Source organism: Carettochelys insculpta, chromosome 4, assembly GCF_033958435.1.
Source record: "Carettochelys insculpta isolate YL-2023 chromosome 4, ASM3395843v1, whole genome shotgun sequence".
Classification (NCBI taxonomy): Eukaryota; Metazoa; Chordata; order Testudines; family Carettochelyidae; genus Carettochelys; species Carettochelys insculpta.
Genome location: NC_134140.1, coordinates 100,991,260 through 101,008,250, shown reverse-complemented (window position 1 = coordinate 101,008,250; position 16,991 = coordinate 100,991,260). Strand labels below are relative to the sequence as shown.

The following is a 16,991-nucleotide window of genomic DNA, read 5'->3' as shown; positions in this document are numbered from 1 at the left end:
AAAAAATATCTGAAGAAAACTGAACTGTGCAGGATTCAGTGAGAATGCTACTTTGGTGAAGTAAATCATAATGCTGATGTTGGAAGGGGATACAGTATTTGAGCTATTTTTCTCTAATTGTAATGAAATGTTATATTTTAATTTGTATTTGGTGAAATTATATTCCAGTAGATAGATTTACATTTTATAAATGTTTCAGCAAAAGGGAAAGGAAGTGGTGGAGTAAAAACTGCAAAATTATATGCATGGGTTGCACTTCAGTCATTGCCTGAGGAAATGGTCATTAGCCCCTGCCTTTTGGACTTCCTAGAGAAGGCTTTGGAAACTATTCCTCTTACACCAATAGAAAGGAATTATGCAGGTACCATCTGACTACTACTTTTGTTTGTATTCTAGTACATACTTTTATTGAGTTTTTAAATTCCCATTGATTTTACTCATTATTCAACAATTTCTTTCTACTTTTTAAAAGCTGTCAGTTCACAAGATGAGGACATGGGGCAGTTTGATATGCAAGACCCCTTGGAAGAATCCACAGCCTCACTAGTGTCATCATCAACATCGGCGTATTCATCCTTCCCTGTAGATGTGGTGGTTTATGTACGAGTTCAGGTGAGCAACGTAGCACACTGAATAATGTGTAATGGTAATAACATTTTTAAAAGAAAACGTGCATTTTAAGATTGCCTTTAACTTTGCTGTTTAAAATTAGATTCTTTAGCAATAGTTGCATTACAATAGACCTCCATTCTGAGATGTATGTTCTAGGATGAAACAAATGGGAATTCTTTTAACTACAGTTCTGAAGTTATTGGCTCCAAGCACATGTTGCTCAACAGAAGTGAACCATTTTGACAAGCCCTCCGGAGGTTTAGTCATCACTACTTCTCTTGTTCTCTGGTGGAATTCCCTTTGTTTCATTGGTGCTGCTAAGCTCTTATTGTTTCCAAGCCACACTTAGATATATCTGTTTTCTCTAGCACACAAGTCTCATCTTGTTCCTCAGAAAATATTCCTCTATAATTAGCCTTTGCAGTTATTATTCTTTTTTAAAATAAATAATGTACATGTAGCTAAAATATTTTATCCTCAAGGTACATTTCAGACATCGGTGTCTTGAGATTTTCTACCTTTCAATTCTTAGTTTATCTTCACTTTGTCTTGTATTTTTCTTTGGTGCATTATATTTTTTTCACATGGAATTTTGAGAATTTTTGGCCTCATAATGAAATATAACTGTTTGATTTGGGGGCTTATTCCCAAAATTTGCCATGAATTACCAGTCTCTTTTGGCACTTTCTCTGACCTCTCTTGGTTTTCCTTATAAATTCAACAGGAATCTGACCCACAAAACTTTGAGAGGCAAGGATTTTAGTCTTTCAGTTGAGTTGTCAATATCATTTGCTTCAGGTGAGATCAGGACCAAAGATGAGCTTCCACATTTTACAAGTATGAAGCAGCTTCCAAGCTGTGATTTCACTGGGATGCACTGATTAGTTCGAGGAGAATGGTTTACTATTATGTCCAGGTGTCTTCCCTGCCCTTTGCCGAGGTAAAACAGCTTAATGACATCAGAAATCTCAGAAATGGAGGTAAATTCTTAAAACATGGAGATCTTGGAAATTTCAAGGCTAGACCAAAAAAGCCTTAGTGTATTTAAGCTAAAGGAAAATTGCTTGCTGTTATTCTTTGGAATCAGGTTCATAATGATTTTCATGGATTTTGTGTTCTTAAAATCCTTTCTTTTGGCTTAGCCTTCACAGATCAAATTCAGCTGTTTACCAGTATCAAGAGTGGAATGTATGCTGAAGCTGCCCTCTTTAGATCTAGTATTCTCTTCAAACCGAGGGGAACTGGAGACGTTAGGCTCAACTTACCCCACAGAAAACTTAACAGTTAATGGTAATACTTCACAAACTGGATCAAAGAACTCAGTTAATAAAACTGGATTACCAGGTAATATATATGAACAATTTTCTTTGAATTAGTTTGCCTAAAACATTCAGCTAACAGCAAAAGTAATTTAAGTTCTATTTATGTATAGTAGGGATGGGAGGAGGAATAAATTAGAATAAAAGTTAAATAGCTATTCAGTGCTATGTTAGAGTTTCCATTAGCTTCTGGGCATGACAAAGACTCCTTATTACTAGAATAATAAAATATAGTTTTATTACATGGTTGTAGAGCTGTTATTTTAATAGAAAGTGTCTTTAGCATCCAATTTTTTATTTTGTTGCTTGTTCCTCAGGAATGTTCACAAACCATGTAGTGGAAGTTTTGTTTAAAAAAAAAAGTCAGCAATACTTTTTGGTAGTCTGTATTTCCACTCTGCTGGTATTTTACATTCATAAACCATTTTTGGAGTTTTACAGTTAGGTTTATTTTACTCATCTGTAATATCCTTGCTGCATCATTTAGTACCTATGATGATAATATAAAAACAAAATTAAATGGGTAGGTTGCTAGTTCTTCTGTTAAATACGAAGGAACTGTTCAGATATCTGCATTTGTGCATGTATGTATACATTATATGGAGTTTCATTAATTTAGTTTGACTTCTGGTTGTCTGTTTTTAATTCAGAATGACTTCATTCTTTCATTCTGAGTACAACTTTCAGAATTCTGTTTAAATATTTAGTTTAGTTTTTTATTCCACCTCCTAATTCAGAGTCATTTTACTCCAGACCAAATCACTTTTCCATAAAAATAGTGATAAGTCTCACTTAACTTACTTTATACTTTCAGCTTTTTATGGTGTGTGTTTCTATGCAAAGTTAAAAATACACCATCCACTAACTATGGAGTTGTATATTTATAAAACTTTATAAGAAGGCATTGATATAAATTTTCTAAGCTATGCTAAAAACTCAGATGGGTAAAGTGTTTTAGGAACATTTTTTTAAACCTTTGTAACAGTAAAGTCAGTTGTCTCTTGTCCTGTCCTTTTGACAGGAATGACATTATTAGGTTATTTAACCCATAAGAACAGTCTGCGAGTAAAACCAATGGTCTGTCTAGCCAGTGTCCTGTCTACTGACAATGACTGGTGACAGATGCTTCAGTGGGAATGAACAGAACACAGCAATGTATCAAATGGTCCAGTCAGGACTTTTGCAACACCTAGAGCATTCAGGCTGTGTCTCCAAATTGTTGTTTCGGTGAGATTATTTTTTAAATGCATCTGATGCATCAGCTGGCATGTTATGATGTAGTATTTTAAATGGTTTTGTGGTTGAAAATGCTTTTGTACTAAAACAAGTATAACATTTGTGAATTTTTGGATTTTCTTTAGGTTCTTCTGGACTCGGCAGCCCTCTTGGCAGAACCCGACATAGCAGTAGTCAGTCAGATTTGACTAGCTCTAGTAGCAACTCATCAGGCCTGAGTTTCACAGCCTGCATGTCTGATTTCTCCCTTTATGTATTTCATCCATATGGAGCAGGAAAACAAAAATCTTCTGTTACTGGTCTAACTCCTGGATCAGGAGCACTAGGTATAGAATGTTTGTTTTTGGTTTTTTTTAATTTAATGAACAGTTGCAAAAGTTACAAGATTCCATAATAGTTAAAATATGAGAATCGATTACACAAGACTGATGTTAAACTGAAGAATCACGCCACTGGGGATGTTATACCCTCTTCTTTACTGTCTCTTGTGGGATCCTGGAGGACCTTATTGTCAGCACTCCATCTGACATTTGCGAGAAAGCACACATATAATACATGTACCGTCACTTGGCAGATCTGTAATTGTGCTGTAATCTGTTCATGCTTTAGAATCTGAAACTGCAAAATCCAGTTAGTGTAATAGGAAAAAAAGCTCACTTGCACTTATAGGAATCGTTGGTATAAATTTCAACACTCCCACATGAACGGTAAAAGGTTTAAGTGGGTTTTCTCTTATTTGTATTTTAATTGTCATCATTTTGGTATTTACCCTTCTCCATCAAATGCACAATATTAACAAACTTTAGCCGCGTCTACACGTGCCGGCTACTTTGAAGTAGCCGCGCCAACTTCGAAATAGCGCCCGCCACGTCCACATGTGGCAAGCGCTATTTCGAAGTTGAAATCAACGTAAGGTGGCGAGACGTCGAAGTCGCTATCCCCATCAGGAGATGGGAATAGCGCCCTACTTTGACGTTGAACGTCGAAGTAGGGCACGTGTAGCCGATCCGCGTCCCGCAACATCAAAAGAGCGGGGTCCGCCATGGCAGCCATCAGCTGAGGGGTTGAGAGACGCTCTCTCCAGCCCCTGAGCTCTATGGTCGCCGCGTGCAGCAGCCCCTTAAAGCTCCCCGCCCCCTGCGTTCCTGTGCAGGAAGCTGAGAGCACGTGCAGGTGGCAGCATTGCCACGTGGCCAGCCTGCACACGTCTCTGCAGCCCCAACCCACCACCCCTGCAGCGATGGCTGCTAGGCAGCCCCCCAAGCGCCCCCAGGACACCCCCCCAAGGGGAGCCAGGGCTCCCAGCCAGCCAGCCAGCCAGCCTGGGAAGAGGCAGCGGGGCCCCTCCTGGATGGAGGCCAAGATCCAGGACCTGCTGGGGCTCTGGGGCGTGGAGGAGGTGCTCCAGGTAATGGGGAGCAAGAGGTGGAATGCGGATGCGTTTGCTCGGCTGGCCAAGGGCCTGGCTGCCCAGGGTCATCCTGCCCGCACTCCTGACCATGTCAGGAGTAAGGTTAAGGAGCTGCGGGAGGGTCACGCCCGGGATGTGGCCAGCCGATCTGGGGCCGCCCCCGCCACTTGCCCCTTTTACAGGGAGCTCAGGTCCATCCTGGGCCCCCGCTACACCACCTCCCCCCTGGCCACTCTTGACACCTCGGCCAATGAGCCCCAACAGGCTCCGGAGACAGAGTCTGCCCCGAAGGCAAGCCTTGCACCCCAGGGGCCCCCCCAGGAGCCCACCCCTGGGATGCAGGAGGAGGAGGAGGGGGAATCCTCCTCCAGCGAAGGGGGGCTGCGGATCGCTATCCCATCCTGGAGCTCCAGCAGGGCATCCACCCAGAGGGTGTCCCCTGACCGTGGGAGCGGACCATCAGGTATGTACCCCCCCTCCCCGGTGCACACCCCCGGGGTTAAGGGATGGGGACAAGAGACGTGACCAGGGCCCTCCACATGCCCAGATGACCATGGCCCCAAGGACAGCAGTGGTATGTCCCTCAGAAGAGTGCATCAGCCCCTGCCCCCCAGCAAGACAGCGCCATACCCCATCCCTGGGGATGGGTGGAGTGGAACCTAGGGTCCCCCGGAGGGGAGGGGGGTGGGACACCCATCAGCAGCAGCAGCATCTCCCAGGGATGGGGAACCAGCAGCAGAGGGGTGGGGGGACAAGGGCCATGGGTTGGGGCCCACACTAAGGGCTGTCTCCGCTCTTCTTCTCCCCCGTGTTCCGCAGCTGCACCATCGGAGGGCCCGGAGAGCACTGGCGAGGTGTCCGTGGTCCTGGAGAGCCCACTGGGGCCATCGCAGCAGGCCAGCCCCTCAGCGGAGCACCGACCAGCCGCAGGACAGGGCCGACGGCGGAGCCATCACCACAGGACGGCCACGGACCCCCAGCCGCTCGCGACCCTCCAGTGTCAGCTGGAGGTGTCGGAGTGGCGCCTGCAGGTGGAGGAGCGGTGGCTGGAGCTCCAGGAGCGAGTGCTGGCCTGGTGCCAGGAGGCATGGGGGGGCCTTCATGCGCACATTCGAGCGCATAGCAGAATACCTGGCCCCCCATGCCGCTCTGCCTGCCGTCCCACCGCCGTCCGCCACCCTGGGGCCTGCCGCTGAGGGGGACCTGGGGCCTGCAGACACCCGCCGGCCGTACCTGCCGGTTTGCCCAGCCCCCACCCAGCCTCGGCCAGGGCTCCGGCCGAGGCGAGGGTCACGCCCTCCAACCGCGGGTGCCAGACAGTAGAGGTGCGGGGCCGAGGATGTGCCCCCCCCTTTGTACATGTCCCCCATTATGTTTGTATATAGTTTGTGTTGTGTTATGGTACCTGTTGTGTTATGGTACCTGCCCCCTCATGTAAATAGTTCCCCCCTTTTGTTCTATATATATATATATATATATATATATTGTATAATAAGACATTTCACTGTTTTGGTTTCAAAAAACAGGTCCATTTATTTGCAAGAAAAGTGGGGGGGGGGTGCTCTTGGGTGCTCTGTGGTGTGGGCGTGGGGGCAGGGAGTGTTGTGGAGGATGGGGGGCGGGTGCAGTGGGTGGCCTGTCAGCGTTCACCCCGCGGCCTGGTCAAAATGGGCCCACAGGGCCTCCCGGACCCAGATCCCCTCGGGGTCCACCTGGTGACTGGGGGCAGCGGGTGGCTGCATGTCGGCCCTGCCAGCCTCCACAGCCCAGCCCTGGAAGAATGCCTCCCCCTTGCTCTTTACCAGGTTGTGGAGTGCGCTGCACGTGCCCACAACCTGGGGGATGTTGGTGGGCCCTGCATCCAGGCGGGTGAGGAGACACCTCCAGCGCCCTTTGAGGCGGCCAGAAGTGCGTTCCACCACCTGGCGCGCATGGTTCAACCGCGTGTTGAACCGCTCCTGGCTGGCTGTGAGATGGCCCATGTAAGGGTGCATGAGCCAGGGCCAGAGAGGGTACGCCGCGTCTGCGACAATGCAGAGGGGCATGGTGGTGTCCCCCACAGGGATCTCCCGCTGGGGGGTGTAGGTCCCCACCTCCAGCCAGCGGCACAGGCCCGAATTTCTGAATACCCGGGCGTAGTGGGTGCTGCTAGGCCAGCTAACATAAATGTCCAGGAAGCGGCCCCGGCTGTCCACCGAGGCCTGGAGGACCACCAAATGGTAGCCCTTCCTGTTGAGGAAGCATCCTCCGCAGTGCTCTGGGGCACAGATGGGGATATGGGTCCCATGCAGAGCCCCAAAGCAATTTGGGAAGCCCAGACTGGCAAACCCCGCGATGGCAGCATCCGGGTCCCCAAGCCTCACAAGCCTGTGGAGGAGCAGGGCATTGATTGCGCGGACAACCTGCAGGGGAAGGACATGAGAGAGCACCAGTGAGGGGTGTGCAGGGTGTGTCTGGCCCTCCCCCCTCCCAGGGCTCCCCCAGGTCTCCCCTCTCCCAGGGCTCCCTAAGGGCTCCCCCCTCCCAGAGCTCCCCCCGCCCCAGGTCCTCTTACCTCCATGAGGATAGCCCCGACGGTGGCCTTGCCCACACCAAACTGCTGCCCTACAGATTGGTAGCTGTCTGGAGTGGCCAGCTTCCAGACAGCGATGCCGAGCCGTTTCTCGACCGTGAGAGCACGTCGCATGGAGGTGTCCTGGTGCCATAAGGCAGGGGTGAGCCACTGGCAGAGCTCCAGGAATGTCTGCCGGCTCATATGGAAATTCTGGAGCCAGTGGTCATTGTCCCACTCGCCGAGCACCAGCCGCTCCCACCAGTTGGTGCTCGTGGGGTAGCTCCACAGCTGCCGGCGTATGCGGCGGGGGTGGGGGGTCGGAGGGCAGCAAGATCTGGGGCTGCTTCCTCCTCCTCTGGGAGCAGCTCCTCTTCCGCGAATAAAAGGTGGTCAGCTGCCTCCTGCATAGCATTGAGCAGGGCAAGCACTGCTCCTGCAGGGGCGGCTGTGTGGACCTCTGGCTGCTGCTGCTGCTGGGGGTCCATACTGCTTCGACAGGTGTGCGTGCCTGTGGCTCTGCCGACTGCATGCTGTGCAGGCTGTGTATGTCTGGGAGGGGCCCTTTAAGGGAGCGGCTAGCTGTTGCCCCGGAATTGCTAGTCCGCCCTGTGACCCTGTCTGCAGCTGTTCCTGGCACCCTTATTTCAATGTGGGCCGCTTTGGCGTGTAGGCGCTCCCCTGCAGCGCCTACTTCGATGTAGTGCTGCCCAACGACGACGCTGAACGTCGACGGCACCAGCCCTAGAGGACGTGTACACGCTATTCATCGAAATAGCTTATTTTGATGTCGCTACGTTGAAATAAGCTATTTCGATATAGCATCCCCGTGTAGACGTAGCTTTTGTGTGACTTACGATATATAGTCACTTTCAAAATTTCATACAAAGATTTGACTTACATCTTATTAGTTTTTCCAAGTAACTTTTTTGTTTTTCTACCCTAAGAGAAAAATACACGATTTTTTCACTGAGGTGCTGCTTTGGGGCATATACTGAGCATAACCTTGTCTACTTGTAGGTAATGTAGATGAGGAGCCCACTTCGGTCACTGGTCGGAAAGATTCTCTGAGTATTAACCTTGAGTTTGTAAAAGTAAGTCTGTCAAGAATAAGACGTTCAGGAGGTGCTTCATTTTTTGAGAGCCAGTATGTAAACAAAGCTGCAAGCAAGATGGATACTACATTAATAAATATATCAGGTACTAGTTTTCCTTAATCTATATTGCCTTTTTCTGTTTGCCTAACAATAGAGGTGTTGTTTGAACAAGAATCACCATTATTTTTCCACCACTTTTTTTATATACATGCCTTTTCAAAGCTACCAACTTACAATAATCAACATCTTGTAAGTGAATCACTGATTGACTTTGGGTTTTTTTTTTGTATTTGGGTGACCTTGGATATCTCTGTGTGTGTGTGTGTGTGTGTGTGTGTGTGTGTGTGTGTGTGTGTGTGTGTGTGTGTGTGTGTGTGTGTGTGTGTGTGTGTGTGTGTGTGTGGGTACACCCCCCTTCTTCCATTGTTGACTCATTTAACTTCAACTAGTAATTTCAGTAGTTTACAAATATTCTTTGACTTCTGTCTCTATGGGTTTACAGACCTTGAATTTTTTTTTTGATTTCCCCAAACTTGCCCTTTACCCCCACTATTCAGAGTCCTCCTTCTCAGAGATTCTGAGTTGGCAAGGGAACTGATGGCTTACCTTTATGCCAAGGGTGGGCAATAAGTCAGCGGTGGTTAGCCCCCGGTGGGTTGCTGGCACTTCATATTTCTGTGCATCTACAGGTATGCCTGCTAGCAGCTGCCATTGGCTGCGGATCAGTGCTCCTGGCCAACAGGAGCTGTGGGAAGCACCATGGTTCAGGACACCATTTCCTACAGTTCCTATTGACTGGGAATGGTAATCTGCCTCCTTCAGGAGTGGCAAGCAGACATACCTGTGTATGTACAGATAAATGAAGCAACGGCAGACCACTTGCAGCTAACCTTGGCAAACTTTGTCCACCACAGGCTGCATATGTCCACCCCTGCTTTTTAAGCCTGTAAGTGCAGGTTGGAGTATATAGCCTATTTGGCATAACTATTCAAAAGTTCTTCCCTTTCACACAAGGCACATGTACACCTAGAGTAGGATTCACATGCATGACATCATCTTGAAGAACCACAGTTACTATTAGGTAAGTCTGTCTTAATGCATAAAAACGTTTATGTATAGTGAATATATTGGATATGAGTAACCTTAAAAAACCTGAAGGGTAAATTTTTAATTGTTAGATTCAGTTTTCAAAATCCCTTAATACTGAGCCATCTGCATTTTTTATCAGCTGTCTGTGATATAGGATCTGCTTCTTTTAAATATGACATGCGGCGACTCAGTGAGATTCTAGCCTTCCCAAGAGCCTGGTATCGGAGAAGTATTGCCAGACGCCTTTTTCTTGGTGACCAAACCATAAATCTGCCAGGTAAACTATTATTTCTGTGAAATAAATCAAAGCAAGGATTGTTTAATTTAGGCCATAATATATGAGTAAATAGATAAAACAGTAGAAACTATACAGTATAGCCCTTAAAGACTGAAAGCAGGTGGAGCAGATGCTTATAAAATTGGCGGATGACACCAAGATGGGAGGGTTAGCAAGCACTTGGAAGGGCAGGATTATAATTAAAATGACCTTGACCAACTGGAGAAGTGGACTAAAAGCAACAGTATGGCATTCATTAAAGGCAAGTACAAAGTATTAAAAGTAGGAAGGAAAAAAAATCAGATGCCCATTTACAAAATGGGGAATAGCTGGCTAGGCAGTACTACTGCTTAAAAAAGCCTAGGGGCTTATACTGGATCACAAATTGAATAGGAGTCAATTGGTGGGTCACAAAATGAATGATACGGTTATGAAAAAGGCTAACATTCTGGAGCGTATTAACAGCAGGGTCATATGTAAGATCTTGCAGTTAATTGTCGTACTCTGCTCAGAACTGGTGAGGTCTCAGCTGTAGTACTATATCCACTTCTGGGTGCCACAGTTAAGAAGGATGTGGATGAACAGGAGATAGCCCTGAGGAGAGCAACAATCATGACTGGACATTCAGAAACTTGACCTACAAAGTGTTGTTTAAAAAAATAAAAACAACTCGTCATCTTTAGTCTGAAGAAAAGAAGACTGGTGTCACCCAGTATGTCTTCAAATATGTTTTGGGTGGTTATAAAGATTAATATGATCTATTGTTCTTCATGTCCACTGAAGGTAGAACAAAAAGCAACAACCTTAATTTTCTGTAAGGAAGATTAATGTTAAATATTAGGAAAAAAAATCAGGGTGGTAGTGAAGTTCTCAAATAGCTTTCCAAGGGAGGTTGTGAAATCTGCATAATTGGAGATATTTAAGAACAGATTGGACAAACATCTAGCACAGGAGGTTGACCTTGATGACTTCTTGAGGTTCCTTCAAACAGCATGTGTCTGTGATTCTATGAATACTATTAAAATAATATTAAAGAGTGTACTGGATTGTGCCAGAGTCTTGATCCCGTCCAGGGCCAGAGGGAGGGTAAACAGCTCACTACAAGCAAGCAGAGCAGGTTAATAATCTGGCCCAGGCCCTGCTTCAGGGCTGGGCAACAAGTAGTCAAGGGTCTCAGGCCTGTGCTCAGGCCGAACAAGCAGTGAATACGTCCAGGCTGTAGTTCAAGGTGGGACAGCAAGTAGTCCAGGTGCTCAGACCAGGCAACTGTCCAAATGCCTGAGCTTTTGTGCAGGGCAGGGCTGCAAACTGGTCAGGGAATCAGCTAACAGCTTAGGTGCTCAGACCTGTGCTCAGGTGGACCATACAGACAATATGCCCACATCCTTACTCAGTAAACACGTCAGGAGATTATCAGGTATCTTAGCTCAGGCAGAGAGCAGATAAGTGCAGGTGTTTAGCCCCAAAACAGGGAAAATACCACCTATGGATTAGGGTTGGGGAGGGGAATGCAGGCCCACCTGCCCCATTGTATCCCACCTCTCGTCTCTAACAGTGGCAGAGCAATCATACTGACTCAGCACACTTCCATCTCCTCAGCTGGATCAGAGTCAGCGATCCCTGGACTACTTCCCAGTTCCCACTGTGGGCATACCTGGAATGGGACCAGCTCCTGTGGGTCCTGGGATTGGCAGTGGTCCTGGTGGTTCTGGCCAGTCTTTCTCTGCTGGCCAGCCAGCAGCTTGAGTCCTGGCATTGGCAGTGGTCCTGGACAGTTTCCCACTTTGGGAGCTTGGGGAAGGCATCTGGCTCCTTCAGCAACTGCTTAGGTGAACTCTTAGCTCCAGCCTTTATACTTCCAGCCCCACTCCTCTACCTCTTGGGAGTGGTGCAGGAATGATCTGGCTGTGCCTACCTGGGCCTCTTGGGGAATTCTTCCCGTTGTGCATCAGAGGCAGACCACCGTGCCTCTCTACAAGGTGACAATAAAAACACTTATAGAAGAATTTCAGAGTTCCGAGAATAAAATTTGCTGCTGAGATTGAAATATACAAAACGTTCCCCGTATATAGGAGTAAAGTATGTTGCTTCTGTTAAGTGTTTGACTGACTGATTTAAAATTATGTTATGCTGTACTTTGAACACTTTCATTTTCCAGCAGCATCAGGTCCTGGAACACCAGATTCTATTGAAGGGGTAAACCAACATCTTTCTCCTGAATCATCACGTAAAGCATACTGTAGGACTTGGGAGCAGCCCTGCCAGTCTGCTTCGTTTACACACATGGCACAGTCACCCATTGTTTTTAGTGAGCACAATACAAACAACAATATGTCACCTGGAACAGCAAATCATAATTTAAAATCTCCAGCTATTGCAAGATCTCGGAGTGTATCTGATTCTGCAGTTCCCCACAGAGGTGAGTGGAAAAGGAGATTTACAACAATTCTGTGTGTTTTTAGTGTGGTCTGAAATGATAAACAGTTCCAATAATTAAGTGGAATGATTTGATGTGTGATAGGGCATCAAGTCATCAGAAAAGTCAGTTATCAGTCAGAATGACTGAATTTGCAACTGTTAACTTTTCATTCTGATCGGGTACTCTTAGGTGGGATTGAGATAAAATAATTACATTGTGTTACAAATGAAGTAACTTGTTCTTAAATTTTAAACAAGACATTACATTGTGAAAATAGATTCTCTATAAATAATTAAATTAAAACTTAGACACAGTCCTCTGAGTTGGTGAGCGCCATTGGCTCACACAGAAGTGCTTATACTTCACAGCATCAGAGCCCAAAGCATGGCTGTTTGTCACTGCTGGTCTCTTTCTTTTTTGATAGAAAAGAGTTTGAGAACTACAGGAATTGAAGTATCATTTGTTCACCTCACTTATAAATGATAGGGGAGTTGCTGTTGCTAGCACAAAGGTTACACAGCTGGGATGCATTTCTGCAGTTTATATATCTTCATTTGTACCAGTAGTGTCCTCTGTCCTTGAACCCAGCCATACAAACCTAGTGCTCCCACCAGCTCCAGGCTGCAGACTTGATGGGAGCAAAAATGGGGTGCATGCAGATGCTGAGTTTCTGGACCATATTTAGACACAAAAGATAAATATAGATGTGTTTCTCTTTTGCACAGAAGTTGGGGGCAAGGAAAAGTAATATGAACCTGTTCTACTATGTGTGATGTGATTTTTGTATCTTATACCGATTGGAACTCCCTGGTCTGGCACTCTCGGGACCTGAATTGTCTTGAATAAAGGGACTTGCCGGATGAGAGAAGGTCCCTCTGCTACCGCTCCCCTCTCCAGCCCATTACTATCTCAATTCCAGACCCAGCTGCGCCCCCCCACCCCCTCCTCTCACCAGCCCCAGCCTGACTGCCACAGGCTGCAGCCTCCTGCTGCTGGCCCTAGCCCCACTGTCATGGGCTCCGGCCACAGCCCTGTTGCTGGTAGCTGCATTCTCCAGCTGTGGCCTTGCTACTGTGGGCTATGGCCCCTGCTGGGACCCTGCAGCCACCAGCTCTGGCCATGGTCCCCATGCTGCAAGCTCTAGCCCTGGTGGTAGCTCTAGCTCTGCTGCTGCAGGCTCTGGCTGCCACCGCACCTGCTGCAGGCTCTGGCTGTAGCTCTGGCTCTGCTGCTGTGGGCTCCAGATGTAGCCTCCCTGCCAGGGGCTGCACTTCAGGTTGCGGCCCCACTGCCACAGGCTCTGGCCATGAAGCTGGTTGCTGGTCTGGCTAGGCTGCCTGACGCTGGCCCCACTACTACAGTCTCCAGCCTGGGGCACTCTGGTCCAGCAACATCTGTGGTCCTGCCGGACCACAGATGTTGCTGGACCAGAGAATCATGGTTTTTAGAGGTACAACCTATGGGTGAAATAATGATGTCTGTTTAGGGTCTGTACAGTCCTGAGGAAGATAAAGCATTTAAAAATATTTTTTACTATAATGAAATATAAAGACATGAGGGAAAAGGGTTTTTGTCTCTATAAATGTTATAAGCTGTTCACAAAGGGAGACTGAGCTGAAATAGAATCTGTTGCTAGCTAAATATTTTTGACCTGATGTGTATTCTCACAGCTTAGCTGTAGTGCCATGTTTTAAAAAACTTACATATATTCATGTGGGCTTCCAATAGGAGTTTGACTTGAATTTCGTCAGCCTGTGACATTACTAAAGTGTACCGTGTAGACCAGTCAGCAGCTGTCACCCCTGCCCTCTAACCCGGGGTGACCTTTATGGTACTTTACTGCTGTAGTTGCCAGTCTGGATTGCTCAAACTCCCATTGGAAGTCACTCCCAGCTGTGCATCTGTGTGTACTGCAGTCATCCACTCTTCGGCTTTTACCAACTTTTGTTGTGGTGCAGAGTGACCCAACTGTCTTAGATTTTGCCCCAGAAATGTATGTCCCTTGTTATGCTTTTAAAAACTCACAGAATCTTTTTATCGGGGGACAAAGCAATACACTGCTGTGGCTGTGTAGCATTTTAAATAAATGCAAAAAGGTCCTGCAGCTGGTGTAATAGGTACCAGTTCTTGTTGTTTGAGTCTAGTGGCTAGCTGGGCTGAATACAGAGGGAGCTGTACCTCTGTTAGACATGTTCTGATGCTCTCTTTTTGCAGAAAGTACCCAAAGCTTCCTTGCACTGGCCTATATTTTATAGTAGTTGATTTTCATGTAAGTCTGTGGATTCTGCTGTGTCATAGTTGAACCACAAACTGGTAGTTGGCAGGATCATCCTTCATCTCCTTCTCTTGTATGCTAACACTGATTTAAGGTGGATGCCTTCCCATTTAGGCTCATTAATCTGCACTCTTTGGCCATCGGGACAAGACAATACTGACATTTTTGTTTCTTCATTCCCTCTTTTGTATTTATGCCGACTGCTCTTGGTTGGCATCTTTTCCTCTCATCTATTTACATATCACACACATCTCATTCACACAAAGAACAGTGACATGTTTTTAAGAGCAAGGTTCTACCAAAACTATATAAAACAAAACAATTTCTAACATTACTAATCTACCTTCAAAAGCATTCTAACTGAACAGAACAATTTCATATTACCAATTTAAATTACATTATATTAACTTAAAATATAACAATTTCATTGAGTTTAGCTCACACTGTACTGATCAGCCCATTCCTGGACAATACAAGTTTGTTTCAAAACTGTTTCAGTGATAATAGAAATAATTCTTTCCAGCCCAAATGGAATTTCCCAAGTTTAATTATAAAGAGACTGGGTCTACGCTTTCCCCCAACTTTGAAGGGGGCATGTTGATCGGGGTGAAAGGAGATTACTAATGAAGTGCTGCGGTGAATACGCAGCACTTCATTAGCTAATTCTCCCCTGTGGCAACTTTGAAGTGTCAAACTTTGAAGTGCCGGTGTGCGTGTAGCTGTGGGCACTTCAAAGTGCCTTTACTCCTCAAAATTTTGGGGAGTGAAGGTGCTTCAAAGTAGTGTGAGCACTTTGAAGTGCCCGCAGCTACAGACATGCTGGCACTTCAAAGTTTGACCCTTTCAAGCTGCCGTAAGGGAGAATTAACCTCATGAAGTGCTGCGTATTCACCACAGTACTTCATTAGTAATCTCCCCTTGCTCTGATTTAACATGCCCTCTTCGAAGTTGGGGGCAAGTGTAGACAAGTCCAGAGCAATTTTAAGTGCATACAAGTAAGGAGACATAATTCAGAAATGGTTACAAGAAAAGTAAAAATGAAAAAACAGGTTGGTACCTAACTTAAAATTGTTATATTCAAAGCAAAGTTTTCTTACCACATGCTCTCAGCAGTCTTACTGATCAAATTTCTTATGACCCATTCTACAGTTCCTTGGCTGCATCTTTTTTCTCTTCTGGTGTAGAGAATCAATGAACAGAGAGTTAGTGATAGGAGCGGTCTCTTTGGGTGTTTGAAAAGGAGGGACATTGTGGTAGTCCCTGCTTAGTAAATATTTCTAGCTGAGAAAATTTAGGAGATAGAGTGTATAGGGAAGAATGTTCCTTGCTGCTTTCTCTTCACCTTTTGGAGCTTCTTTTGTTTTCTTTCCTGCTTAATGACTGTTTACTGCTTAAATGCAAATTTAGCAGAGCACACATTCCTTTGTTTGAGACACAAATATTTGCAACATGCGTTAAAAGCACCAAAGAGTATAATCTTACAACTAATAAGCAGCAAATTACAAGTTTTCCAATACCACCTCACAAGGCTTATTTTATGACTAGACTAGACATGACTAGATTATGTCACAGTTCTTAATGTACCTATCTGTATGGATTCTTCTCTTGGTGTATGTGTACCCATGTGCGCAAGATCAGATCCTTTTCGCTAGGAGCATCTTTTGGGGCTGTTCCTGCACACAAGATGTCCATGTCCTTCTGTTGACAACACACTTGGACTCTGTCTACACTAGCGCAAATCTTCGAAATACATATTCAGTGCCTCATTAGCATGCAGGCAGCCACGGCACTTCAAGATTCTTGCGGCTTGTCCAGACAGGGATCCTTTTCAAAAGGACCCTGGGAACTTTGAAATCCCTTTATTCCTATCTGCTGATAAGGATAAGGGGATTTTGAAGTTCCCGGGGTCCTTTCAAAAAGGACCCCCGTCTGGACGAGCCGTGGCAATTTGCTGCAGCCGCTTGCATGCCAATGAGGCGCTGAATGTGTATTTCAGTGCTTCATTAGTGATCTTCGAAATGGGCATTTGCATGGCCATTTCGAAGTTTTGGGCTAATGTAGACACAGCCTTGGAGTTAGAAGGCACTCTAGAGAGCGCTTTTTGAGAAGAAGGCATGGTTCTTTGAGGGAACTGGCCTCTGCCACCTTCCGTGCCTAGGAGATTCACTGTTGTGTATTGAGGGATTATTAATTTCTGAAAAAGACTTGTGGCACACCCCAGTGTCAATACTTTCCACTTCCAAGAGAGTGAATAAATGTACCAGATTGCTCCAAAAGGGTTGGAATGCTTTTCTTCACATTCAGGGTCATACTGACTTACTGTAATAGGTATTTAGGAAAGATTCAAGTATCCAGGGCTTCCCAATACAACACAAGGGAAAAGGATCATAGATGACAGGGTCTTTTTGGCAGAAAAGTTTGTCTGATCTGCTGTCTCCACATGTATGCTGCCATTTCTGAAATACAAAGATGCAGTACTTAATGTGTAAAATTTGTAAGTCTTTTAAATATTTATTATAATTTATGGATGACTTGAAATGTAAAATCTTTTTTTCTTGACAGCATTTCTGAAAATATAGAAGTGATTTCATTCTCATGCTAATTAAAGCAACAAAGTGAATCATAAAGTTGGCATTCTCAAAGTGTATGCCTCAGGAGTACTCCACCATAGATGCATGTGTCCTCAAGTGTCGTTGACTTGTGTG

General features: G+C 45.7%; 1 protein-coding gene across 12 annotated transcripts in view; it reads left to right on the top strand.

The window, feature by feature from the left end:
* BLTP1 (bridge-like lipid transfer protein family member 1) overlaps nt 1-16,991 on the top strand; it is a 206,547-nt gene that overhangs the window by 172,313 nt on the left and 17,243 nt on the right. For 7 of the 12 annotated variants that reach the window (XM_074993360.1, XM_074993362.1, XM_074993363.1 and 4 more), the window contains 7 exons: nt 200-361; nt 473-612; nt 1,755-1,956; nt 3,293-3,493; nt 8,150-8,329; nt 9,455-9,592; nt 11,751-12,011. In XM_074993360.1, coding sequence (XP_074849461.1) covers nt 200-361; nt 473-612; nt 1,755-1,956; nt 3,293-3,493; nt 8,150-8,329; nt 9,455-9,592; nt 11,751-12,011 — 1,284 coding nt within the window. Of the gene's footprint in view, nt 1-199; nt 362-472; nt 613-1,754; nt 1,957-3,292; nt 3,494-5,397; nt 6,006-8,149; nt 8,330-9,454; nt 9,593-11,750; nt 12,012-16,991 lie in introns of those variants that run through there. The other 5 variants (XM_074993364.1, XM_074993359.1, XM_074993369.1 and 2 more) reach the window with 3 other exon arrangements.